We start from the raw sequence: 26845 nt of genomic DNA, 5'->3' as shown, positions 1-26845 counted from the left end.
TTCCATATGTGTTCGGTTGGGGGCAACCCTAGATACTATGATCTTTGCAGTCCTCTCAGCGAAAACAGAGAGCGCGCACCTTTACTCACCAACTTCCCGTGCATTTAAATGGTAAATGTGTTGCCTATTGTGCTGCAAACTCAGGTGACAGTTTCAGAGCCCTATATGCATCACGTTTCACAATGAAATCAAATGCCCTTATTTATTCCTGAGAGGGCTGCAGACAAAGGCCCAATAGATCACTTATGTCCTATCCATGTGACTCTCATAATGATACGGATTTAAAAAAAAAATGTTCTTCTTTCTCTTTCCAGGCAATGATTGGTGTTGCATTTTCCCTGGGATTCACCATAGGCCCAATGATTGGAGCTTACTTTGCAATGAATGCAGCCAGCGAGGAGATTTTCTATGTCCGACCAGCTCTACTTGCCCTTTTCTTCGCAGTAGCAGATTTGATTTTCATCTTCCTGTTTCTTCCAGAGACACTCCCCAAGGAAAACAGGGTAAGTAATATAACAAGAAGACATGCATAAGAAAACAGTATTATGTATAGGGCATTCTACACTATTGTTACATATACACAACAGTTCACTGAGTGTAACTAAACAACAAAGCCACACAGTCTATCCATGCACAACCCAGTCCCTCAGAGCAACCTAAGGCTGGAAGGACTGACGGATTTTATGGTATTGTTGAAAATAATGGAAATAAAAGAGCCCTGTTGGGACACCAACTTCTCATTAGAAGCACAAGGGACGTTAAAGGACACGGAAAATAAAAATAACTGGGTGGTGCCTATTTGTCAGTCACCCCAAAGTGATAACAATCTCTGCCCTTGGACTTTGGGCCAGTACTCCTTCTCCTGGATGTCTGGCAAGTGCTCAAAAAAGCATTGACTTTTAATTAAAGGGGAAGTAAAGTCTAAAATAGAATAAGGCTAGAAATGCTTTATTTTGTATACTAAATATAAACATGAACTTACTGCACCACAAGCCTAATCAAACAAATGATTTATGCTTTCAAAGTTGGCCACAAGGGGTCACCATCTTGTAACTTTGTAATACATCTTTGCAAGACCAAGACTGTGCACATGCTCTGTGTGGTCTGGGCTGCTTGGGGATCGTCATAAATTATCAAAACAGCACAAGTCAAATAATATCTGCCAGAAGCCGATACAGCAAGACTGATTAATAATCAGAATATACAGACTGCACTGGGTTTTGTGTTGTCATGTAATCTAATGTGGATTTTATAGTTTTTATTTTGTTTAATACAAACTTTCTCCAACTCTGCAGAACCAGTGGCTGCAGCAAAATAATCCTCCAAATAGAATCCCAGTTTATCTGTTTAAATCTGGCTCCATGATCTGTGTCCCTGCAGCTGGAGTTGGAAACAGTAAAGGGGATGTAAAGGCGAAAATAAAATCCAATACGAATCTCTACACAGTCGCCGACTGCTCTATAGGGAAACAAACAAAGCTGCTTGAGTTCTGCATGGCTGGGAAGTAAGGCGGAGGCTCCCCCTGCTGTACATAACTATGATTGTTTCCCTGCAGAGCAGTTAGAAACCGTCTGACAATTCCTATCCACAGCAGTAAAGGGAGAATTTCACTGCATACAGTCAGGTTTCTTATAAAAGCGGTACACGTTTTTTAATTAAAGTATATTGGAAATAGGTTTCTTTTTTTCCCTTTAAGGAACAAAAAGGATAATGAATATGACAAATTCTGGTGAGTTAATTAATTAAATTTAATCACAGGGCCTGTAGTAAAATCTATTGCACCGGTCTAGGGTATAATTCTGCTTGTTGACAGGAACATTCTTTGGGCCAGTGTGTTTTTCAGCCGAGTTTAGTGATGACAATTAGCCAAACAAACTTGTACAAGGTGCGGGGGCTTGGTTCATGTTTGACCTGTTTTTCAGTATATTGTGTAAAACATCAGCAGAAAGTTGAATTTGGTACTACTTTCAGTGCTTGTTTACTTTCACTATATTCAGCATAAATATTTTTTCTCTTTTTTTTTAATACAAATTCAGTGTTCATTTTTGCTTCTGACACAGGTCTGGACTATGATTCAAAATAGGCCCTGGCATTTCAAGTACACAGAGGCCCAAACAGGCTCCCCACTAGCCCAATAAATAATGACTATGGCATCTAACAAGGGTTGCCACCTTTCCCCACAACGACCTCCGGGGGAGGCGGGACTGTGACATGATGGGGGCAGGGCTATGCCGTGTCAATCTCAGGAAATCCATGCCGGGTGTCCCTAATTTGGGAAAACCGGGCAGCCACTTTTGACCCAAACACCCCTTCAAAAAACGGTGGCATCTAATAACAGCCCCTCTTGGATTTGAGCATGTCGTGTTTTGCCTATTTTTAAGAAGTGTAGCAATCACATGATGCTGTTGCCTTTACTTAGACTCGATGCCCCTGAACATACGGGTTAAACAAGATCTGTTTGTAAAATGTGAGCAGCTGAGGGAAGAATAGCGGCTGAGAGGAAATAGCTTTTATATTGTCATCCACTATCCATTGAAGCAGCTGCAATTATCAGTGCTCTTAAATATCACATTTCCCTGTATGAGTGTCTTAAAGGAACAGTTCAGTATAAAAATAAAAACTGGGTAAATAGAAAGGCTGCGCAAAATAAATAATGTTTCCAAAAAAATGTAATGTATAAAGGCTGGAGTGACTGGATGTGTAACATAATAGCCAGAACACTACTTCCTGCTTTTCAGCTCTATTGGTTTCCACTCAGGGTCGGACTGGCCTGCCGGGCACCTGGTAACATCCTAGTGGGCCCTAGGCCCTCTAATTACATCGGTAACGCAGTGCATCCTGTGCCAGAGACAGCCGTTGCATGAGTACCAGTGGGCCCACCCAACCGTTTGACAGCCAGCACCGGCCTTCACTTTGCACCCACACAGCCAGGCAATCGGAAGTCCTGCGATACTGGTTGGGACCCGATCACCCGGACATGACTGCTGGCCGGCCCTTGCGGCGTGTGCCGCGTCTGCATGTAACTCCTGTCCTGGCATGACGCAATGTCATCTGTGTCCATGTGCCTGCAGCAGATAGTAACTCCAGGTACTGGAGAGCGGGTCTGGAATGTGGTGAGGGCCTGGTAGCAAGAAGAGACTGTGAGTCTGAACATAAAGAGTTACCCACTAATTAGCTACTACTACCCAGAGGTATCTGAGTCTTCACCAGTGTGGTGGGGGGATGTATGGGGGCCCCAAAGTAGTGACCTCGGTGGGCCCTGGGCCCCCCAGTCTGACCCTGTTTCCACTGATTGGTTACCAGGCAATAACCAATCAGTGACTTGAGGGGGGGCCACATGGGTCATAACTGTTGCTTTTGAATCTGAGCTGAATGCTGAGGATCAATTGCAAACTCACTGAACAGTTATGTCCCATGTGGCCCCCCTTAAAGTCGCTGACTAACTCAGAGTTAGAGAACTGAAAAGCAGTAGTAGTGTTCAGACTATTATGTTACACATCCAGTCACTCCAGCCTTTATACATTACATTTTTGGCTAACTAAATATATTAGAAACATTTTTTATTTTGCACAGCCTATTTACCCAGTTTTTATTTTTATATTGAACTGTTCCTTTAAGCCAGGGGTCCCCAACCTTTTTTACCCGTGAGCCGCATGCAAATGTAAAAAGAGTTGGGGAGCAACACAAGCATGTAAAAGTCTCGTGGGGTGCCAAATAAAGGCTGTGGTAGCCCCTATGTGGACTGGAAGCCTACAGGAGGCTCTACTTGGCACTATGCTGAGTCTTTATGCAATTAAAACTTGCCTCCAAGCCAGAAATTCAAAAATAATCACCTGCTTTGAGGCCACTGAGAGCCACATCCAAGGGGTCGGAGAGCAACATGTTGCTCGCGAGCTACTGGTTGGGGATCACTGCTTTAAGCAAATGATCAGGACCTGTCGCATCCTAATTGGCTTGTTCTAAGATCTGTTGCTGTACTGATATTTTCCTTCAGTCTTGTCCTGGAGCATCTTTTAGCACAATTCCAGCAAACACTGGGCTCTGTATTAACTGGTTTGTGACTGCCTGTTGTATCTAGTAGTTCTGCTTTAATCAGAAATGTATTTCTATGATACTATTATGATTTCATTACTAAAGAAAAACTTTTGCACCCCACTCCAAGAATATGATTATATATCAGGCAAATGACTTGTTGCCCTGCAGCTCTAATGATCTACAGTTACGCTGCTTTATAAATCTGGAACAGAATGCAGGCAGTTGCAGTTTCCTGAGGGACAGTGAATCAGGCTGTATATGCTGGATTTTGTTAGGCAGTTTGGGGCCAAAAAGCAAATAAAAAAATAGACAAGTTAATTTAATTGAAAAGTAATTAGATTTTAAGCCTGGCTAAGCTTGTCTTGGTGTGGGTTTAGCAACAGCCCGCAGTTTGACTTGTCAGGATCATGCAGTGGGAATGTGGCTATAAAGTTTGACAATCTGTTGCAAGAATCTCAGCCATGCCTATGTATATAGGGTGTGTATGTGTAAAATAATCCAGTCCTTTCCACTGCAAACAACTTAACTGTTTCTGGACAAGAACAACCATGTCTAATGCGGGGTTTGTATTACGTTAAATCACATTATTGTGTAACCTGCTGTGTAATAAGTCAGCGCTATATAAATAAAGGATAGTACAGGTATGGTATGGGACCTGTTATCCAGAATGCTCGGGACCTGGGGTTTTCCGGATAATGGATCTTTCCGTAATTTATATCTTTATACCTTAAAGTAAAACTATACCCCCCAAACAATGTGGGTCTCTATAAAAAGATATTTATAAACAGCTCATATGTAAAACCCTGCTTCATGTAAATAAACCATTTTCATAATAATATACTTTTTAGTAGTATGTGCCATTGGGTAATCATAAATAGAAAATTGCCATTTTAAAAAATAAGTGCTGCCCCCTGGGATCGTACAATTCACTGTGCACACAAACAAATCAAACTGTACTTCTTAGGTCACATGAGCCAATTAACAGACAGAGTTGTGTCTTTTACTCCCACACTTCTTCCTGTTACAGTTAGAGCTGCAGTATTTCTGGTCAGGTGATCTTTGAGGCAGCACACAGACCATCACAAAATGGTGGTTCAAGGCACTATTACTATTTACTTAAACATATATACCAGTTTGGTAAGATTATTTAATATGCCACGTAATATGATATAAACTATCTGTTGCTTTAGTATTCATTTTGGGGGTATAAATTCCTTTAAGCCCACTAGAAAATCATGTAAATATTAAATAAACCCACTACACTGATTTCACGTCCAATAAGGATTCATTATTTCTTATTTGGGATCAAGTACAAGCTACTGTTTGATTATTACACAGAAAAAGGAAATACATTTTTTAAAAAATTGATTATTTGATTATAATGGAGTCTATGGGAGAATGCCTTTCCATAATTCGGAGCTTTCGGGAAAATGGGTTTCTGGATAACGGATCCCATAATAATCACGAGTGCAGGTTTGGGACTCCAGATGATCTGCTGTTTCATTGAAACTAACATTCCCACTTGCCATCCAAAGAGCAATGACATGGGGGACAATCCCAGATTTCTGTCCCAAAGTGATTTTCTAAATGAGCAAAATTGCAGATGCACCCTTGGGTTAGGCCAATGATCACATGGAGATACTTGCTGCTGGGTACAAAGAACATTTACCCCAACTGACAGGGGTGTAACAGTACGGGGAGTATAGAGCTGTGGATCAGCCGTCAGCAGGTTGTTTATTTTATTCCTACATACAAAGGATGCTTTCCTATCTCAGCTTAAAGGATAAGTAAACCTTTAAAATAAGTGAATGTAAAATTGATGAGGGTGCTATTCTAAGCTCTTTAGCAATGTAAATTCATTTTTTATTTATTTTTAATTCCAAGATATAAGGGATACTTGTACTGTTACTATGCGCTACCTGCTGGTCAATTTCCGACCAGTCTGACCACCAAGTAGTCAAGGAGAGAGAAAAAGGCTGCTCTGATGTTCTTCTGCTTAGGAAAAAAGATTAGAAACACTTTTTCAAATCTTTCCAAACTACAAGAACATCAGAGCAGCCTCTTTCTTTTTCCTGACAACTTCCTTCCATTTTGGTGGTCAAAATGGTCAAATAAATGACCAGCAGGTGGTGCTGTTGTAACAAAATTCATTCATAGTAACAGAACATGTATTTATTATTATTAACATGTATTTATATATAGCGCTAACATATTGCGTAGCACTGTAAAGTGAATGTGATTATACAACTAAATCCCATGAATTATATACATAGAACATATGGAGTTACATACATCACAATCAATACCGGTACAAAAGGTGAGGAAGGAAGAGCTTACACTCTAAAGGGAAGGGAGTGGGCAAGATCGAATTAACTGGGTGAGAAATGTGGTATTGTATGTGGTGTTGCATTTGGTAGTTAAGCAGAGTGAGGGTAGGCTTCTCGAAAGAAGTGCGTTTTCAGAGATTTCTTGAAAGCAGAAAGGTTGGGAGAAAGTCGGACAGACCGTGGGAGAGAGTTCCAGAGGAGGGGTGCAGCCCTTGCAAAGTCTTGAATGCGAGTATGTGAGGAGGTAATGAGAGAAGAGTTCAGTAGCAGTATCTTGGAATTAAAAAAAAAAAAAATAATGAATGTACATTGCAAAAAGTGCTTAGAATAGCCCCCTCATCAATTTTACATTCACTGATGTTTAAGGTTTACTTATCCTTTATAGGTACGTTTTTCACAAACACTTATGTCGGTTCCTTCCAACAGAGGATATTTGCTTTAAGTGAATGAATGACCTTGTAGAAACCAGGCAAAGGCTGCATTAGGAACAAACGTCTAAAAGGGTCTGCCATTTCCAGGCATTTCCAGGTACACTGCAGAGCTTTCAAGGACGGAGACATAATCGCGAAGAGCCACCTGGGGATTTTCTTACTAAAACCTTCAAATTTTAATGAATTATTTTTCATTTCCAATACGCTTTCATTATGTATATTTTATTCAGACGATCCTCAGTATGGGATACTGCTCGGCAGAACTATCTCAATAGGAAAACCAGTCATTCACTGTGACTTGTTAGAATGTGGATAATTAATTTTACGGTGAGGAGGCTTAGTTTCACTGTGTTATTCAGAATTTTACTTCTATCTATCACTGGATTGTTCCTAGCCCACAACTGGTATAACAACCTATATACACAGTCCATACCTCCCAACATTTTGGAAGTAAAAAGCGGGACAAAAAAAATGTTTCTGCACGTAGTGCAGCAATTTTTTGACCACACCCCTTTCTGTGGCCACACCCCCTAATTACCATGTTTGTTTTACAAAATTTGGCAGGTTATGAAAGTTTGAAAATATTTCTCCTTATCTAAACTGTGTTTTTGTGTCTCAAAATTGTTACAAAGTATCTTATTTGCACCTGTTAGCTGTTCTGGGCTCTCTGCTAAAAGCCAATTAAGTTAGAATCTTTGTTCTTTTTCTGGCTGTTCAGTGCAGAGAAAATAGGGACTTTTTCAGTACAAATGAGGGACTGCAGGTTGAGCTGTCAAAAGAGGGACTGTCCCTCCAAAAAAAGGGACAGTTGGGAGGTATGATAGTCCACTGCTTTGGGAACTTAATATTCTCTCTAATCATTTGGACTCTCCCCTTTTACTATTCACTGGTTGCCTCTCACAATGTCTTGTGGGTTTGGGTTCTAAAAGCACCTGCCCCAGGTTTGTCTTCCAATCTATAATTCATTTAAAGGATTGTGTTGAGGTTCCATATTATAATCAAGTGCTAAGCAGAGTTTTTTTTGTTTCCATTCAGGTTCCCTCTGTCACGGCTGGTTTTAAAGGGGCCTCAGACCTGCTCAGTCCTGTTGCTTTGTTTCATTTCTTAGCCATCACAAGAAGAAAGGATTCTCCTTCCACTGAAAGTATGTGCAAAGCTTCTTACACTTCTGTCTTTCGCATTGTACAGAGTCTGAATTAAAATGAACAGTTGCCCAAAGGAACCTTTCCCAGCACCACACTGAGCTTTGTGATGAGGGCTGGAAGAGTCACATGCATATTAACTTGCCAGTGAAATACTGAGGGACTTCATTCTTAATGGTGTCCCACCGAATGCTGGTGTTCCCTGGTTAGATTTGGCTTTACTTGTCCTTTTTCTTCAGGTGCAGGAAATACATGGTTTGGGCTGAACATTACTGGGAAAGCACCATGGGATAAATTCTCACTAATGTTTGATTTATTCAAACTCCAAAACCCTTCATAGCACTGTACAGAGAGTCATACTTAGATGTCAAACTCCTATAACTCTACAACTCCCATTATACTCCAAAGTTTATGAATTATGCAGGATTACTGGGAGTTTCAACTGGCAACAAAATCAGCTTCATGCTTTTCTACCCCCTTCAAACTCCAGGTGACTTTAAAGGGATTCTGTCCCTTTTTTATGGTGTAGTTTTTATTTCTAAATTACACTTTGGAATTACAGGATTGAACTGCTTTCTTGCAGGCTGTTGTTTCTCCTACTCAATGTAACTGAATGTGTCTCAGTGGGACCTGGATTTTACTATTGAGTGCTGTTCTTAGATCTACCAGGCAGCTGTTATCTTGTGTCAGGGAGCTGCTATCTCGTTACCTTCCCATTGTTCTGTTGTTAGGCTGCTGGGGGGGGGGGAAGGAAGGGGATGATATCACTACAACTTGCAATACACAATGCACAAGTCGCATGACTGGGGGCAGCTGGGAAACTGACAATATGTCTAGCCCCATGTCAGATTTCTAAATCATCTGCACAATGACTGGCATAAAAAAAAGGCTCCCTAGTCTACTTGTTAGCAGAAAATTCCAATAGTCATTGGTGAACAAGTTCAGTGGAGCTGAGCTTCTTTGATGTAGCCAAGCTGTTCTGTGAATAATACGTATATTTGTAGTTCTTCATGAAACTGCCAGGGGGCGCTAAAGTTATAGTAGCAAAACGTTGGCTGCAGTTTTGCCTTTGCTAATAATAAGAGCTGGAGCAGTGAAACCAGATACTAAAGCTCTGTCCTTTCTACAGCTCACAGATTCTATTCCCACACTCGCCAGCACAGAGCAGTTACCAAATCCTTACTAATAGTCAATTAAATCCTTAAATCGACTTGGTTTTGATCCTATCCAGGTGAAAAGTGTTAGGCTACTGTATGATCCCAGGGTGCAGGGTACATGTGCATTGTGAATTTTAAGTCCAGGTTAAAACATCAGTACAGGTATGGGACCTGTTATCCAGAATGCTCGGGACCTGGGGTTTTCGGGATAACGGATCTTTCCGTAATTTGGATTTTCATACCTGAAGTCTACTAGAAAATCATATTAAATACATATTAAATACACCCAATAGATTGGTTCTGCCTCCAATAAGGATTAATTATATCTTAGTTTGGATCAAGTACAGGTATGGGACCTGTTATCCAGAATTCTCGGGACCTGGGGATTTCCGGATAGTGGATCTTTTCATAATTTGGATCATCATACCTGAAGTCTACTAGAAAATCATATAAACATGATATAAACCCAATAGGTTGGTTCTGCCTCCAATAAGGATTAATTATATCTTCGTTTGGATCAAGTACAGGTATGGGATCTGTTATCCAGAATTCTCTGGACCTGGGGTTTTCCGGATAATGGATCTTTCTGTAATTTGGATCATCATACATGAAGTCTACTAGAAAATCATATAAACATTAAATAAACCCAATAGGCTGGTTTTGCTTCCAATAAGGATTAATTATATATTAGTTGGGATCAAGTACAAGCTACTGTTTTATTATTAGAGAGAAAAAAGGAAATCATTTTTAAAAATTTTAATTATTTAATTATAATGGAGTCTATGAGAGATGGCCTTTCTGTAATTCGGAGCTTTCTGGATAATGAGTTTCTGGATAATGGATCCCGTACCTGTACATATTTTTTCTATATACAACATCTGGGGCTGAGGTTCTAGCTGGGGGGTCACAGAATGAAATCAGGGGTCCCCAGGTTTATGACTGAGTGAAGTTGCACAGCAGCTCTGTGCTAGAGGTGTAAATTAATAGAGCAAATCTGGGGCTTTATTTCCCTTATAATTCACAAAAGCCATGAATATCTTGTAAATTATATCCTTATAAATGGTAAATTCTGATGTCATCAGTTATAAACAGTGAGTAGTGATGTCATTTCTGTCACATGACCCCCTCTAGGATCGCTACTGCCCACTGAAACTCGTGTATTATAATAAATAAAGTACCCCCTGTTGCAAAATATGAGGATATTACCTTTGGCCTCGTCTGTTTATATGGTCATGAAACTCCTCTGTAACTTATAATATCCTTATAATTTACAAGAGGGGGTACTTTATTCACTATATAACTAGTCACGTTTATGTGTTAATACTATAGTTTAATAGATGAAAATGTATATTAAATTGTCGCTTTTAGTAGAAAATATAAATAACCATAAACTTGTACTGATAACGTACTGATTTGCCATATCTTTATGTAGATCTTCAGAAGCTGCGGTTGCTGGGGATGGTCTATTTCCTGTACCTCTTCCTGTTTTCTGGCCTGGAGTACACCCTCAGCTTCCTCACTCACCAGCGCTTCCAGTTCAGCAGGTAAGGTGTGGCGGAACCCTGGTCACTAGACCTAAAATGTTTTTGCCAAAGAGCAACGCTGACGCACCGGGAATTCTAACAGGGAAATAATGTTAATGGACAAATACTGCCTGTTAATGCACAGCCCATTTTGTAGAATAATGCCAATCTGCAAGGAAGTATAGAGAGCTATGCAAAGACAAGCTCTCCCAGCTACTGACACTAATGGACACCCTGACTAATACCACTAATGCTTCTACCCTCACTCTTATGGATTTTCCTGTTCCATTTCAGTATGTATATTTAACCACATATTGATCTCTGCTCCATCATTACTGCCGGGCCTGATCTTGGACAGTATGGGCCAACCCTGCACTGAGACAGCTCTTGGTTCTGAACTGGTCACCTTTATACACTAGAGTTCCACTAGAGAAACAAACATCACTTCATATACTTGTGCCCTAGGGTAGTGATAGCAGAGCCGCCCAGGACTATTGCACAGTGCTGGAACTAGTTAAAGGGATACTGTCATGGGAAAAAACATTTTTTTCAAAATGAATCAGTTAATAGTGCTGCTCCAGCAGAATTCTGCACTGGAATCCATTTCTCAAAAGAGCAAACAGATTTTTTTATATTTAATTTTGAAATCTGACATGGGGCTAGACATATTGTCAATTTCCCAGCTGCCCCCCAGTCATGTGACTTGTGCTCTGATAAACTTCAGTCACTCTTTACTGTTCTACTGCAAGTTGGAGTGATATCACCCCCCTCCCTTTCCCCCCAGCAGCCAAACAAAAGAACAATGGGAAGGTAACCAGATAGCAGCTCACTAACACAAGATAACAACTGCCTGGTAGATCTAAGAACAGCACTCAATAGTAAAAACCCATGTCTCACTGAGACACATTCAGTTACATTGAGAAGGAAAAACAGCAGCCTGCCAGAAAGCATTTCTCTCCTCAAGTGCAGGCACAAGTCACATGACGAGGGGCAGCTGGGAAATTGACAAAATGTCTAGCCCCATGTCAGATTTCAAATCTATTAACTGATGCGTTTTGAAAAAAAACATGTTTTCCGATGACAGGATCCCTTTAAAGGGGAACTAAAATTTAATATAAGCTTCATCATACTGAAGTTAGAAACTTTCTAAATACAATCAATTAAAAGTTCTGCATTTTTTCAGAAAGAATCTAGGTTTATCTTCACTCTCCCTCTCTCAGCATCTGTTTCTCTTCATTCTCTCTTCATGCAGCAGTTGGGTGTCAGATGAATGATCCAATATATCTTATAGGGGGGACTTCCTATCCTAGCAGATGTATTAGAGCTCAATCAAATAACTGATTCCAGTACAAACAAAATCTAACAAAATAACTGCCTTTTGTACAAATTCTGCATGTAGAGAGATAGGATTTCTGGTGAGTTTAATAGAGTGACCTCTAATACATCTGCTAGGAAAGGAGCCCCCCTATAAGATATATTGGATCTAACTGTCAATGAATATCTGACACCCAACTGCTGCATGAAGACAGAATGAAGAGAAACAGATGCTGAGAGAGGAATAGTGAAGATAAACTTGATTATTTCAGAAACAGTGCAGAATATTTAATTGTTTATACTTACAAAGTTACTTATTTCAGTATGATGAAGCTCACAATTTAAAAAGTTTTTGATAATACTCACCCCACCTTACGCGTTTCGTACCCTCCGGCACTTAGTCATTTGCAGGGCTGGCCCATACTGTCCAAGATCAGGCCCGGCAGTAATGATGGAGCAGAGATCAATATGTGGTTAAATATACATACTGAAATGGAACAGGAAAATCCATAAGAGTGAGGGTAGAAGCAGATTCTTATTTCAGTATGATGAAGCTTATATTCAATTTTCATTTTCGCAATAGTTCCATTTTAAATATTCGGAACCATTTGTGAAATAATCAAGTTTATCTTCACTATCCCTCTCTCAGCATCTGTTTCTCTTCATTCTCTCTTCATGCAGCAGTTGGGTGTCAGATATTCATTGACAGTTAGATCCAATATATCTTATAGGGGGGGCTCCTTTTGCCTAGAAGATGTATTAGAGCTCACTCTATTAAACTCACCAGACATCATGTCTCTCTACATGCAGGATTTGTGCAAAAGGCAGTTATTTTGTTAGACTTTGTTTGTACTGGAATCAGTTATGTAAGTGAGCTCTAATTCATCTGCTAGGAAAGGAGCCCCCCTATAAGATATATTGGATCATTTATCTGACACCCAACTGCTGCATGAAGACAGAATGAAGAGAAACAGATGCTGAGAGAGGGATAGTGAAAATAAACTTGATTATTTCAGAAACAATGCAGAATATGTAATTATTTATGTTTACAAAGTTTCTTATTTCAGTATGATGAAGCTTATATTAAATTTTTATTTTCACGATAGTTCCCCTTTAATTAAGGACAGCAAGGGGTGTGTAAGGGGAGAACGGTGCCTTTCTAAATCCAAAATGCATTTTTCTCTGTCTTCCTCAGCAACAAGGGTCGCTCCTGTTTATTATTTCAGTCCAACAAAACGTGAAAGACAAAACCACAGGCCTTTGGTACTGGGCCTTTAGCAGACACGCTGTCACTGTGCAGGAATGTTCCCCTGACTGTACGTCTGGATCAGACCATCTCCATTACACCCCCTTTTGTGCCCAGTCCATAAAAAGCAAAGGTGCACTTGTTCCTGCTTGTTCTTACGTATCCAGTAACTGCCCCTGGATTTATAAAAGCTTCACATCCCTCTAAATACCACTTTCCTTTCCAAAATTGAATACAAATCACTTGGCAACAAAAAGTCGTGGTTTGTATTACAACTTACTGTTATTTTTTTCATCCTGGGGCCTGGGCAGTATAGATGCGAATGAGCCCTCCATAGCATGGGCTGTCAGTAACGACTGAAGATGCCGTCAAAGGGGAACTTTCGTGAAAATTAAGATTTAATATTACCTTTAGCATACTGAAATAAGAAACTTTCTGAATACAATCAATTAAATATTCTGTAATGTTTCTGAAATAATCAAGTTCATCTTCTCTATTCTTCTCTCAGCATCTGTTTCTCTTCATTCTCTCTTCATGCAGCAGTTGGGTGTCAGATGAATGATCCAATATATCTTATAGGGGGCTCCTTTCCTAGCAGATGAATTAGAGCTCACTCAAATAACTGATTCCAGTACAAACAAAACCTAACAAAATAACTGCCTTTTGCACAAATTCTGCATGTAGAGAGACATGGGGGCAAATTCACTAAACGCCAAAGCGCCTAACACTAGCATGAATACGCCAGCGTAGCGCATTTTCGTTAATTCGCCATTTCACTAACGGACGCTGGCTTAAATTCGCTAGTGTTACTTCACACCCTTACGCCTGGCGAATTTGCGTAACGGACGTAACTACGCAAATTCACCACGCAAATTATTCTGAACGCTACCTTTTACGCCAGGCTTCCTTCGCCACCTCAGACCAGGCGAAGCGCAATAGAGTAGATAGGGATTGCTTCCAAAAAAGTTAAAAAAAATTCTAAGTCCCAAAAAACGCTGGTGTTTTTTCATTTTTTATGGGTGATAGGCTGAAAAAGATCGAAAAAATTTTTGGGGCTCCCCTCCTTCCCCCCTACATTTCCTAACTCATGGCAACTTAACTATACAGAGGGCACATGTGTAGGGCAAAATAATTTTTTTTTTGCTGTTTTGAAGGTTTCCCAGGCTTGTGTAGTGCTGCTACATATACCTCCATTGTAACTTCAATTTGGCGCTGTATGCAAATTAACCATCGCTAGCGTAACTTCGCTTTGCTTGGTGAATTAACGCCAGCACAACTTCGCAACCTTATGCTTCCCCTGAGCGCAACTTCGGATTTTAGTGAATTTGCATAGCGCTGGCGAAAATACGCTTGGCGAAGTGCGGCGAAGCGGACGCTGGCGCAATAACGCATATTAGTGAATGTCCCACATGATGTCTAGTGGGCTTAATACATCTTCTAGGCAAAATGAGTCCCCCTATAGATATATTGGATCTAACTGTCAATGAATATCTGACACCCAACTGCTGCATGAAGACAGAATGAAGAGAAACAGATGCTGAGAGAGGGATAGTGAATATGAACTTGATTATTTTAGAAAAGGTACAGAATTTTTAAATGATTACATTTTCATTTTTGCGATAGTTCCCCTTTAAATAGATCAGCAGCCGGGCTAATGAGTAGATTACTGTACAGCATCCGTTTATTTGTGCGTAAAGCACCATAGTGTAAGGGTGATGTCAGGGTGCGGATGGGCGAGGGACTGTTGTTTCAGTTGCAAGTATCCAGTCGTGTTTAGGGAGAGGATATTTAACCCTTGACCCGCTTGCTGTTTTGTGAACTACGATTCCCATCTTCCTCAGACATTCAGCTGTTCCCAAAGTGCAGAGGTCACCGTACTTGCTTTGGGAACAGTGGATGTTTTTCATGTGCTGGAAAGTGGCGTTGCAGTGTTTGGCTTGGCAAGTACAGTTGTTTGCTAGTCTGCTAGCCACACGGGCTCACAACAGTAACAGCTGCAAGGTTTAATGAGCTTCGGAGCAGACTGTACTAAGGAGCAGCTGAAGGTGCAACAGTGCGAGATCTCCTCCAGTATTTCTTTAAATGTGGGACCCCTTGTTTTCTCAGGCACCATTGTCTGCCATTTGTCTGCAGCCACACCTGTGTATGTGTGTCCAGCTGATATATTTGCCACTGATCAGTGCAGATAGTGTTTACTCGTCCACTGGAAGCAACACCTTGAGTAAGGCAGTAGTAACAAGTGCAAATGTATGCTGTGGAAAAGTCAAGGCATTTATGATTTATTGCCCTGTTTGCCTTATACGTGTGTGCCTTTCTCCATTGGGAGCAATGTGTTAGACTTTGAGCGGATGTGTGGTTAGCCCAGCAGAACTAGGCAGCGGTGTGGGAGAGAGAAGACAAATCAGAACACTTGTTTCCCAGTGATGTATCTCCCTTTTGAGCTGACTTTCATCTCTCAGTGCAATGATTTATTATTGTGCGGTATAAACAGGGCCGGCACAGCTGTTACTAGTTAACATGGGGATGAGCTCAGCTGGGCTGGAGAGTAAACAGAGCCCAATAATGTAAGTGTTGCCGGCTGTGAGGCCTGCCCATAACCTGCCCATAACCTGCTCTCTGTGATTTCCTTTGGCAGCATGCAGCAGGGGAAGATGTTTTTCTTCATTGGAATCACCATGGCTTTGATCCAGGGAGGATACGCTCGAAGAATCAGGCCGGGAAATGAAATCAAGGCTGTCAAACGGGTACGTTTGTGTCAAATGGTGAGGGAGGAAAGTCCTAATAAACTGCTTATCCAGTCCAGTCCTTAAAGGAACAGTAACACCAACAAATAAAAATGTATTAAATGAATTAAAATATCATGCACTGTTGCACTACTATAGTTATATAAACAAGCTGCTGTGTAGCCATGGGGGCAGCCATTCAAGCACAGGATACACAGTAGATAACAGATAAGTACTACTATAGTTTATATAAACAAGCTGCTGTGTAGCCATGGGGGCAGCCATTCAAACACAGGATACACAGTAGATAACAGATAAGTACTACTATAGTTTATATAAACAAGCAGCCATGGGGCAGCCATTCAAACACAGGATACACAGTAGATAACAGATAAGTACTACTATAGTTTATATAAAAAAACTGCTTCAGTTTCCCAGGTGCCCCCAGTCATGTGACTTGTGCTCTGATAAACTTTAGTCACTCTTAACTGCTGCTGCAAGTTGAGTGATATCACCCAGAATAATGGGAAGGTAACCAGATAGCAGCTCCCTAACACAAGATAACAGCTGCCTGGTAGATCTAAGAACAACACTCAATAGTAAAATCCAGGTCCCACTGTGACACATTCAGTTACATTGAGTAGGAGAAACAACAGCCTGCCAGAAAGCAGTTCCATCCTAAAGTGCTGGCTCTTTCTGAAAGCACATGACCAGGCAAAATGACCTGAGATGCACCTACACACCAATATTACTCCTATGAATATACAGTTGCTGGTTCAGGAATGAAATGTTATATTGTAGAGTGAATTATTTGCCGTGTAAACAGTGTAATTTAGAAATAAAAACAACATCATAAAAATCATGACAGAATCCCTTTAAACATCTTCAGTCTGTGTGTTTTTTCTTTAAAGGAGAAGGAAAGGTTAAAACTAAGTAAGCCTTATCAGAAAGGTCCATCTAAATATACCAGTAAACCCCCAAAGTAATGTTGCTCTGAGTCCCCTGTCAACAGAAACACTGCATTTCTTTCCTTCTATTATGTACACATGGGCTTCTCTATCAGACTTCCTGCCTTCAGCTTAAACCTCATTGCCCTGGGCAAGAGCATGCTCAGTGTGCTCCTCTCCCCCCACCCCTCCCTTCTCTACTGTAATCTGAGCCCAGAGCAGGGAGAGACTCAGGCAGGAAGTGATGTCACACCACATTAATACTGCAGCTCCTATTCTAAACAAACAGAGAGTTTCTAGAAAACATTCTACAGAATAAATATAGCATTCTAGCTTGCACTATTGCAGCTAATCTATTGGCAATAAAATGCCTCTGTAGCTTTCCTTCTCCTTTAAGACACTATACACAAATAGAAGAGCTGGAGTAAACTAATACACTCATGTATTGGAAGAAAAGCCCAGAGCATGTCTATCCCCAGGACACATCATTAGTCAGCTGGACACTTATCTCTATCACTTTACATGTTACTCAGCACGTTTGCCTGCCCATTATCAGAAAAGCCGAGGATTAATGCTGTTTCTCTTCCTTACTCAGGCGATCATTCTGCTGATCCCAGCGTTCCTGCTGATTGGCTGGGCGAGTAACTTGCTGGTGCTGGGAGCAGGGCTGTTACTCTACTCCTTCGGTAAGTTTCTATCACTGCAGACCAGCCTCAACTTGCTACACGAGAGAGAGAGAGAGACATTGTCAGTATATGAGAGTGACTGTGGGAAAATGTCGTGTTTCTCAGCATTCATTTCTCTGAGATAAAAACAACACTCTCACTTCAACACGAAGCTTGCTCACAGCTCACCCTGCGGGCTACACAGGGATAGGGGATGCTAGCCACATGGAATATAATGTGTAATATTACCATCCCCAAATCATGAATAAGTAATGTCTGTTAGCCCCGCTCTCACTCAGTTTATAGGTCTGTAATTTACTTGTTCAAACAGCAATATTTTGGCAGAAAAATCTGCTGATATTGGAAAATTATTAATTCAATGGAACTTGTGTTGGGAGGATCCCATTTTCTTTAGCTGCACAGGAACAGCATCTACTCAAGAAAAGTGTGGGTAAAAATAAAAATGGGCAGAGAATATTTGGAGATAAAATGAATAGGCAGAAGGCATTTCACTTAAAGGGATACTGTCATGGGAAAAAGTTTTTATATTTAAAAACGCATCAGTTAATAGTGCTGCTCCAGCAGAATTCTCCATTGAAATCTATTTCTCAAAAGAGCAAACTGATTTTTTTATATTTCATTTTGAAATCTGACATGGGGCTAGACATATTGTCAATTTCCCAGCTGCCCCAAGTCATGTGACTTGTGCTCTGATAAACTTCAATCACTCTTTACTGCTATACTGCAAGTTGGAGTGGTATCACCCTCCCTCCCTTCCTCCCCCCCCCAGCAGCCAAACAAAAGAACAATAGGAAGGTAACCAGATAACAGCTCCCTAACACAACATAACAGCTGCCTGGTTGAACATCACTCAATAGAAAAAACCCATGTCCCACTGCGTTCTATTCAGTTACATTGAGAAGGAAAAACGACAGCCTACCAGAAAGTAATTCCATCCTAAAGTGCAGGCACAAGTCACATGACTGGGGCATCTGGGAAATTGACAAAATGTCTAGCCCCATGTCAGATTTCAAAATTGAATATAAAAAAATCAGTTTGCTCTTTTTAAAAATGTATTTCAGTTCAGAATTCTGCTGGAGCAGCACTATTAACTGATGCATTTTGAAAAAAACATGTTTTCCCATGATAGTATCCCTTTAAGGCAAAATAAAGGGAAATATACCCCCTTTTCGGAAGATTAGTCGCCAAATGACAAATCGCTTTGTTTTCCAAAGTTCCCATACGAGGAAACTTTGGGCGACTTCAGAAAGCCGAAGTGATCCGACTGCCATCCATTCTTCCCCGAACTGCCTTCCCGCCGGCTAGAATCTAAATCGCCGGCGGGAAGGCAGTTCATGGAAGAATGGATGGCAGTCGGATCACTTCGGCTTTCTGAAGTCGCCCAAAGTTTCCTCGTGAGGGAACTTCGGAAAACTAAACGCTCCGAGTGCCATCCCACCGGTGATTTAGATTCTAGCCGGCGTGATGACAGTTCAGGGAGATTAGTCGCCAGACTAAGCTCCCGAAATAGCAGCGTGTGCCCTTACCCTTAAGGTCAGGGTTTTGTTCAGGGGCTTCTGTTTAAAGGCACAGTGTGGAGAGGGGAGGGGGGATTTTATTACAAGGGGGATTTAGTTCTCCTTTAAGGGCAGAGAAACATGCCCAGATTGAGGGAGATTTAGTCAACCGGTGTTAAATTGTCTCTTATTCGGGACGACTAATTTCCCCGAACTGCCTCCCGCCGGCTAGAATCTCAATCTCCGGCGGGATGGCACTCAGATCGCTTTGTTTTCCGAAGTCACCCAAAGTTTTCTCCTGAGGCGACTTCGGAAAATGAAGCACACCATTCCGCCAGTGACTTACATTCTAGCTGGCGGGAGACAGTTTGGCGGAGATTAGTCGCCCCGAAGAAGAGGAGATGTGTTGCTGGGCAACTAATCTCCCCAATAGCTTTGTGTGCCCCTGCCCTAAAGGGGCAGTACTCCCCTTGTTCCATGTGGAATGAATAGAGCTTTCAGTTTCCAATATCCTGGTTCTTTAGAGCAATAGTGGGAGGAGTAGAAGGTGTTGAATAAAATTACCAATGCACAGATGAAACGCCTGTGTAATAAACTCCTCTTTATCTGTAAGACAGAGAGTCAGACACATCAAAGGGTGTGTGTGTGTTTAGCCCTATAGATAACTGAAATGTCCCTTCTTTCTCTTTGATCTCCTGCACTGACGCCAGAAAAAGATACAACATTTCTGGAACTAATTAAAATGAGGTTTTTTTTGGCAGAGAGCCCAGAACACTCAGCACCTGCACTTAGATACTTTTGAAACGATTTAAGATAAGCAAAGATATAATTATAACTAGGGCAACTAGGGGGGCATAGGGGGTACAAGTGTACCGGGCAGTGCTGCACTTTTCAAAAGAGCCCATGACAGCGCAAAGCCGTGCCGTCCGTCCAAAGTCCCAAACCGCCAAACAGCCCAAGTCACAAAGCAGCGAAAAGATCCCAAGTCACGAAAGGAGGCGAAGTGGAAGTTCTAGTGAACACCAATGTGTATTTTTTTTAACTTTTTTTTAATCCCCAATGTATTATTTGAATACTCTATAGGCCCCTGCCACCAATGTTTTTTTGAAAAAATATTCTCTGGGGCCCCAATTTTTTTTACTTGTAAGGGGGGCCCTGGCACCAATGTTTTTTTTTAACTTGTAGGGAGCCCTGACCACCAATTTTTTAAAAAAAACTTTTATGGGGGCCCTGGCGCCACAGTTTTTTTTAAACTTATAAGGGGGCTATCAAGAGATTTTTATAACTTGTGCGTGGGGGGTTACCTTTTTTAGCACTGATGTCCGTGTGGTCTTTTAACTGTGGTGTGAAGTGGGCGGGATCTGGGGCGGGGCTTAGGGGCCAGGAAGGACAGGGCCCACAAAATTTTTGTTGTATGAGGCCCCGTGATTTCTAATGGCGGCCCTGATTATAACTATTTAAGATAAGCAGGTCTCTTGGGAGAACTGAGACTAGCATCTTAAAGGGCATTTCACTTTCGTTAGCAAAACTGTTATAACACATAAACATTGCACTAAAACTCCCAGAAATGTGTTCAAAGTTTCATAACCTGCCAAATTTTGTAAAATGGACATGGTAATTAGGGGTGTGGCTATAAAATGAGCGTGGGAAAAATTCACACTGCGTGGCACAAGTTTTTGTTTTTTCAAATGTGATATAAAGGTGGAATGTCTTACACTTAGTTCTGAGCACATGGCGCAGTCCAGAACCAGACCAAGGAGATTTGGCACTAGGCAAGGGTGGCAACCTGCACCCCTCCTACAGTTCTATTACTCCTGGCCTGATTCAGCCGAATCCTTGTGCCTGGCGAGCCGAATCCTAATTTGCATATGTAAATGAGGGTCGGGAAGGGAAATCACGTGACGTTTTGTCACAAAACAAAGAAGTAGAAACAATTTCTTCCACTGTTTCCTTTCCCATCCTTAATTTGCATATGCATATTCAGATTTGGTTCTGTATTCGGCCAAATCTTTCATGATACCAAAGAGTGGATTAGGTGCATTCCTACTTGAAAATAAAGTGGTGACTTTCTGTTGGATGTGGCCACACTGTTTGTTACCTCTGTGTTTCTGTTTTATTCCAGCCGCAGCGATTGTCGTGCCTTGTTTATCTTCTGTGGTGTCTGCATACGGTGTGTACACTCCTTCCTACTGGAATCAATCTCATCACTCTCTTTAAATGGGTTGTTCACCTTTAAAGGGATACTGTCATGGGAAAAAAAATTTTTTTCAAAATGAATCAGTTAATAGTTCTGCTCCAACAGATTTTTTTATATTCAACTTTGAAATCGGACATGGGGCTAGACATATTGTCAATTTCCCAGCTGCCCCAAGTCATGTGACTTGTGCTCTGATAAACTTCAGTCACTCTTTACTGCTGTACTGCAAGTTGAAGTGATATCAACCCCCTGGGAAATTGACAATATGTCTAGCCCCATGTCAGATTTCAAAATTGAATATAAAAAAATCTGTTTGGTCTTTTGAGAAATGAATTTCAGTGCAGAATTCTGCTGGAGTAGCACTATTAACTGATGCGTTTTGAAAAAAACATGTTTTCCGATGACAGGATCCCTTTAAATTAACTTTTAGTATGTTGTAGATCTTCTGAGACAATTTGCAATAGGTTTTCAGAATCAGAAGAAAAAGATAAATAATTAAAAAAATAAAAATAAACAATGGAGATCAATTGAAAAGTTGCTTAGAATTAGCCATTCTATAACATACTAAAAGTTAACTTAAAGGTAAAAATAGGTCACACACACACACATGTGATTGGAAATCAATGGCTTCCATTTATGTTTAGCAATAATTCTAAATATTTTAGATTTTCTTCTGCCGCTGTTTAATATGCCGTGTGCCGCCTCTCACTCCGGGTGCAGCCTGAGCCCACTCTGTGTCATAAGTGAAATCTCCTGGCAGATCCATAATGGAGTGAATGCTGCTACTTTCTCTGCTGCAGTTGCATTAGAACTGGCAGTTGTTAGACAAAGCCACTGTAGAAGCACGTGCCAGTCAATAGCAACACTAGAGTGACGCTGCTAAAGTCGTGCAATCGGCAGGCACAGCTGTTCTAGAGCCTCACATACATTTTGAGTGTTGTTTTAATTAAAGGGGTGGTTCACCTTTAAGTTAACTTTTAGTACGTTATAGAATGGCTAATTCTAAGCCACTTTTTTATAGTTTTGACTCTTTCCAGCCTTCAAATCCTCTTTAAGGCTACAAATGTATTGTTATTGCTACTTTTTATTACTCATCTTTCTATTCGGGTCTCTCCTATTCATATTCCAGTCTCCTATTTACATCAATGCATGGTTGCTAGGTTAATCTGGACCCTAGCAACCAGATTGCTGAAACTACAGAGTTGCTGAATACAAAGCTGAATAACTAAAAAAAAGAAAAAAAAGAAAACCAATTGCAAACTGTCTCAGAATATCACTCTCATTGATTCCTCAATGTAGGTTGACAATCCACATAGGGGCTATCAAATGGCCAATCACAGCACTTATTTGGCACCCGAAAAACATTTTTCATACTAATGTTGCTCTCCAACTCCTTTTACTTATGAATGTTGCTCACGGGTTCAAAAGGTTGGGGATCCCTGCTCTACAGGGTCGGACTGGCGCATTGGGGGCCCACCGGGACTGCAAAGCGAAGAACCCTCCTGGCAGTCACCGGGGGCCCCCTCCCGACCTCCAAATTCCCTCCCCTGAAAGATGCACCGCGCACACGTGAAGAAGACGCTTCTCGCGCATGCGCAAACACACATAGGATCCATCCAGATGCCGTTGGGCCAGCAGATCGGGGAGCAGGCGTGGGCCGTCGGGGGGCCATGGAGGTGGACCCTGACTCTCTACATCTTACTAAAAGCTAATTTATAAAGGCAAACAACCCTTTTTGTAATTTCTCCCACTAAACAAGACAATGAAAATGCACTTCCTGGTTCTGCCGAGTCACTGTTTGTAGAGATGTTGGGAACCGGTATTTCTTATTGTAATTTGGAATATATATAAAGATGGGGTTTATTTTCCTTTTTATTCATAGGGGTGCAGGGCCGGATTTACATAGCGGGCACACCTAGGACCTAGGTTCATAACCTCCTGCCCTTTTACAGACCTGGATTTGTGGAGAGGCCACCAAGGACCAGGCCTAGGGCAGCAGGATTTTAGGGGCGGCATGCTGCCCAACCACACCCACATTGGTTCAGAAATGGTTCCAAAATGCTGGGGATGCGCAGGAGATTTTTAAAATTTCCCATTTACCAATCCCCATTCCTCCGGTCCTGATGATGAAAATTTAAGCGAATAAAAGGGAGGGGATGGGGTGATGAATGATAACGGGCCTAAGGGCTCCCACTATGTAAATCAGGCCCTGGCCTTCTATGCCTTTGTGCCAGTGCTCTGTCTGTTTTCTGCTCCTCACACATATTATTCTGTTCAATTAGGCTCGGCCAGACAGAAAGGAACGGTCATGGGAATCCTGCGCAGCTTGGGGGCTCTGGCCAGAGCTCTTGGACCCATCTTATCCGCATCACGTAAGTTCTACTACTTATTTCTTGTGCCTCTAAATCACTATTTATTAGTCCTGCACTGCCCACTACTTTACACTTCTACTGGGTCTCAGTGGCTTTCTGACAGTGGCCCTTCCCGGGAAGGTCTCACTAGATTCAGGGGGGAGGATTTCTTAAAGGGGAACTATCGCGAAAATAAAAATTTTATATAAACTTCATCATACTGAAATAAGAAACTTTCTAAATACAATGAAATATTCTGCATTGTTTTTGAAATAATCAAGTTTATCTTCACTATCCCTCTCTCAGCATCTGTTTCTCTTCATTCTGTCTTCATTCAGCAGTTGGGTGTCAGATATTTATTGACAGTTAGATCCAATATATCTTATAGGGGGGCTCCTTTCCTAGCAGATGTATTAGAGCTCACTCAAATAACTGATTCCAGTAAAAACAAAATCTAACAAAATAACTGCCTTTTGCACAAATTCTGCATGTAGAGAGACATGATGTCTGGTGATTAGGGATGTAGCGAACGGCGGAAAAAATGTTCGCGAACATATTCGCGAACTTGCGTCAAAAATGCGAACGGTTCGCGAACGTCGCGAACCCCATAGACTTCAATGGGAAGGCGAATTTTAAAAGCTAGAAAAGACATTTCTGGCCAGAAAAATGATTTTAAAGTTGTTTAAAGGGTGCAACGACCTGGACAGTGGCATGCCAGAGGGGGATCAAGGGCAAAAATGTATCTGAAAAATACATTGTTGACACAGCGCTGCGTTTTGTGCTGTAAAGGGCAGAAATCACACTACTTCACTCAGGTGATGTTTCTGGACACGGAATGTGAAAAAGCTCACACAGCTAGGTGGCACTTGGATACGGAATATATTATTGCTGCTGTAAAAACATCACTCAGGTGATGTTTACAGACACGGAATTATTATTGTTATTTAGACAGAATGTGAAAAAGCTCACACAGCTAGGTGGCACTTGCATACCTCCCAACTGTCCCTCTTTTGACCACTCAACCCCCTGTCCCTCCTTTGTACTGGAAAGTCCCTCTTTTCTCTGCACTGAACAGCCAGAAAAAAAACAGTTTCTAACTTAATTAGCTTTTGGCAGAGAGCTCAGAACAGCGAACAGGTGCAAATAAGATACTTTGTAACAATTTTGACTCTGGTTGGTGCTGGTGGTGGTGAACTACTAGGAGGAGCAGCACACCAGTCCCACTCCCCAACACAGCTAGACTAATAGCACTGGGCTCTTACAGTAGCAAAGTAAAAAAAACAAAAAAGAAAATAAAAGCAGTCCTTACAAGGACTATTGGGTTACAGGCAGCAGTCAGCAGATGAGAGATCAGCAGCAGTGCCCACAGCAGCTACATACAGAGCACTGCAGTAGAAGGTAGATTACTAGTCAGCAAAGCTACCTAACCTAAAATGTCCCTCAAATCCCTGCAGAGTTCTGTCCCTACAATACAGAGCAGTATCAAGTAGATTACTAGCCAGCAAAGTTACTATCAACTGTCCCTCAAATCACTAACAGCTCTCTCCCTACACTAGCTCTTCCAAGCACACACAGGCAGAATGAAAAAACGCTGCAGGGCTTCAGTTTATATATGGAAGGGGAGTGGTCCAGGGGGTGTGGGGGTGGTCCAGGAGGGAGAGCTTCCTGATTGGCTGCCATGTATCTGCTGGTCTGGGGTGAGAGGGCAAAAATAAGCGCCAGCTAAGGCGAACCCAAATTGGCGAACGTCGCGCGACGTTCGCGAACATTCGGCGGACGTGAACAGTCGATGTTCGCGGGCGAACAGTCCGCGACATCCCTACTGGTGATTTTAATAGAGTGAGCTCTAATACATCTTCTAGGCAAAAGGAGCACCCCTATAAGATATATTGGATCTAACTGTCAATGATCAATGAAGACAGAATGAAGAGAAACAGATGTTGAGAGAAGAATAGTGAACATAAACTGGATTATTTCAGAAACAATGCAGAATTTTTAATTGATTGTATTTATAAAGTTTCTTATTTCAGAATGATGAAGCTTATATTGAATTTTAATTTTCGCGATAGTTCCCCTTTAAAAAAACAGTTCTTATTTTTGACAGAAATGTGTCAGTGTCACTTTAATGTTCAAAATGTTCAAATGGAATTTCCTCCCCCATTTTTATCAGTGAGCCTGTCCGCCCCACCTTACGTTGTGTTCATTCCTGGACTGTGCTATGCTGTGAGGGGGGCAGGGAGATTACATACTGGCAGTTTAGAATGTCTATTAGTAAATAGGGAAGGCTGAGGCCTGGGATTTGCCGTGTAACAATGTGATGTGTATATATTTGCAGTGTACTGGTTGGCCGGGGAGCAGATTTGCTTTACCGTCTTTGCCTTTCTCTTCCTCGTCCCACTGGTTTGTCTGGGAAGATTGAAGGAAAAAGAAGAATAATGGACCCTGAGCCGGACTTTCTGCACTGCCCAAACCCAATGGACACCTGGTATCATTCTCTCTCTCTCTTTCGGTGCCTAAAGGGGCAAGTCTGTAAGTACACCCCCTGCATCTGCCATGTGGTCCATTCCAAGTCATTGATTGGCTAATTCCGCTCCCTACATTTCCTGCAACATGTATCCTCGAGTTGGATGGTACCTAAATATATATTAATACAAATAAATGAAGCGAATCCTAATTTGCATATGCAAATTAAGGAGGGGAAGGGAACAAGTGAAGGAAAAAAAGTTTTACTTCCTTGTTTTATGCTAATTTTCATATGCAAATTTGTATTCAGCTGAATCTGAATCCTGCGGAAAAAGGCTGAATCCGGAACTGAATCGTGGATGCCGCACATCAATTCCGCACATCCCTGATATCTACCAACAATAGTGACATTTTTGATTGGATATGTAAAATGGATCAGAATGGCAGGTCTCATATCTGCAGCATGTTGTGTATGACTTTTAGTCACTTTTAGAATAGAGGAGGCGCTACGGTTATTTTTCTTCTGTTTCTGAGAATCTTTTTAAATGCCAAAGGCGAATTTGTACTATAAACATGTCACATGTGATAAATAAAGTTGTTTTTATATTTCTGAGTGTTTCCGTGCTCCGCGCAGCTTCTCTGGTGTGTCTCACGCCCCGCTGTGGGCTCCGTCTCTCTCAGTTACATCACTACATGGAAAGGGCTGATCATTTCAGCAGTCGAGCCCAGGGCTGTCCAAACTCAGGCTGTGACTCTCCAAGTCATTTTTATTTTATATATAATTGTATAGTACAAAGAAGTACAGCA

The 26845-nt window shown here is 41.4% G+C and overlaps 1 protein-coding gene across 1 annotated transcript in view; it reads left to right on the top strand.

Moving 5' to 3' along the window:
- Nucleotides 1-26644, top strand: part of mfsd10.L (major facilitator superfamily domain containing 10 L homeolog) — a 43623-nt gene extending 16979 nt beyond the window's left edge. The window contains 8 exon segments of the mRNA NM_001094915.1: nucleotides 315-503; nucleotides 7829-7937; nucleotides 10525-10636; nucleotides 15811-15919; nucleotides 17441-17531; nucleotides 21150-21197; nucleotides 23507-23596; nucleotides 25911-26644. Of these exon segments, the coding sequence (NP_001088384.1) occupies nucleotides 315-503; nucleotides 7829-7937; nucleotides 10525-10636; nucleotides 15811-15919; nucleotides 17441-17531; nucleotides 21150-21197; nucleotides 23507-23596; nucleotides 25911-26011 (849 nt within the window). The 3' untranslated portion in view covers nucleotides 26012-26644.
- The last annotated feature ends 201 nt before the right edge of the window (nucleotides 26645-26845 follow it).

Source organism: Xenopus laevis, chromosome 1L, assembly GCF_017654675.1.
Source record: "Xenopus laevis strain J_2021 chromosome 1L, Xenopus_laevis_v10.1, whole genome shotgun sequence".
In the NCBI taxonomy this organism is placed as follows: domain Eukaryota; kingdom Metazoa; phylum Chordata; class Amphibia; order Anura; family Pipidae; genus Xenopus; species Xenopus laevis.
The sequence above is the reverse complement of the archived record's forward strand: the minus strand, read 5'-3'. Positions and strand labels throughout refer to the sequence as shown.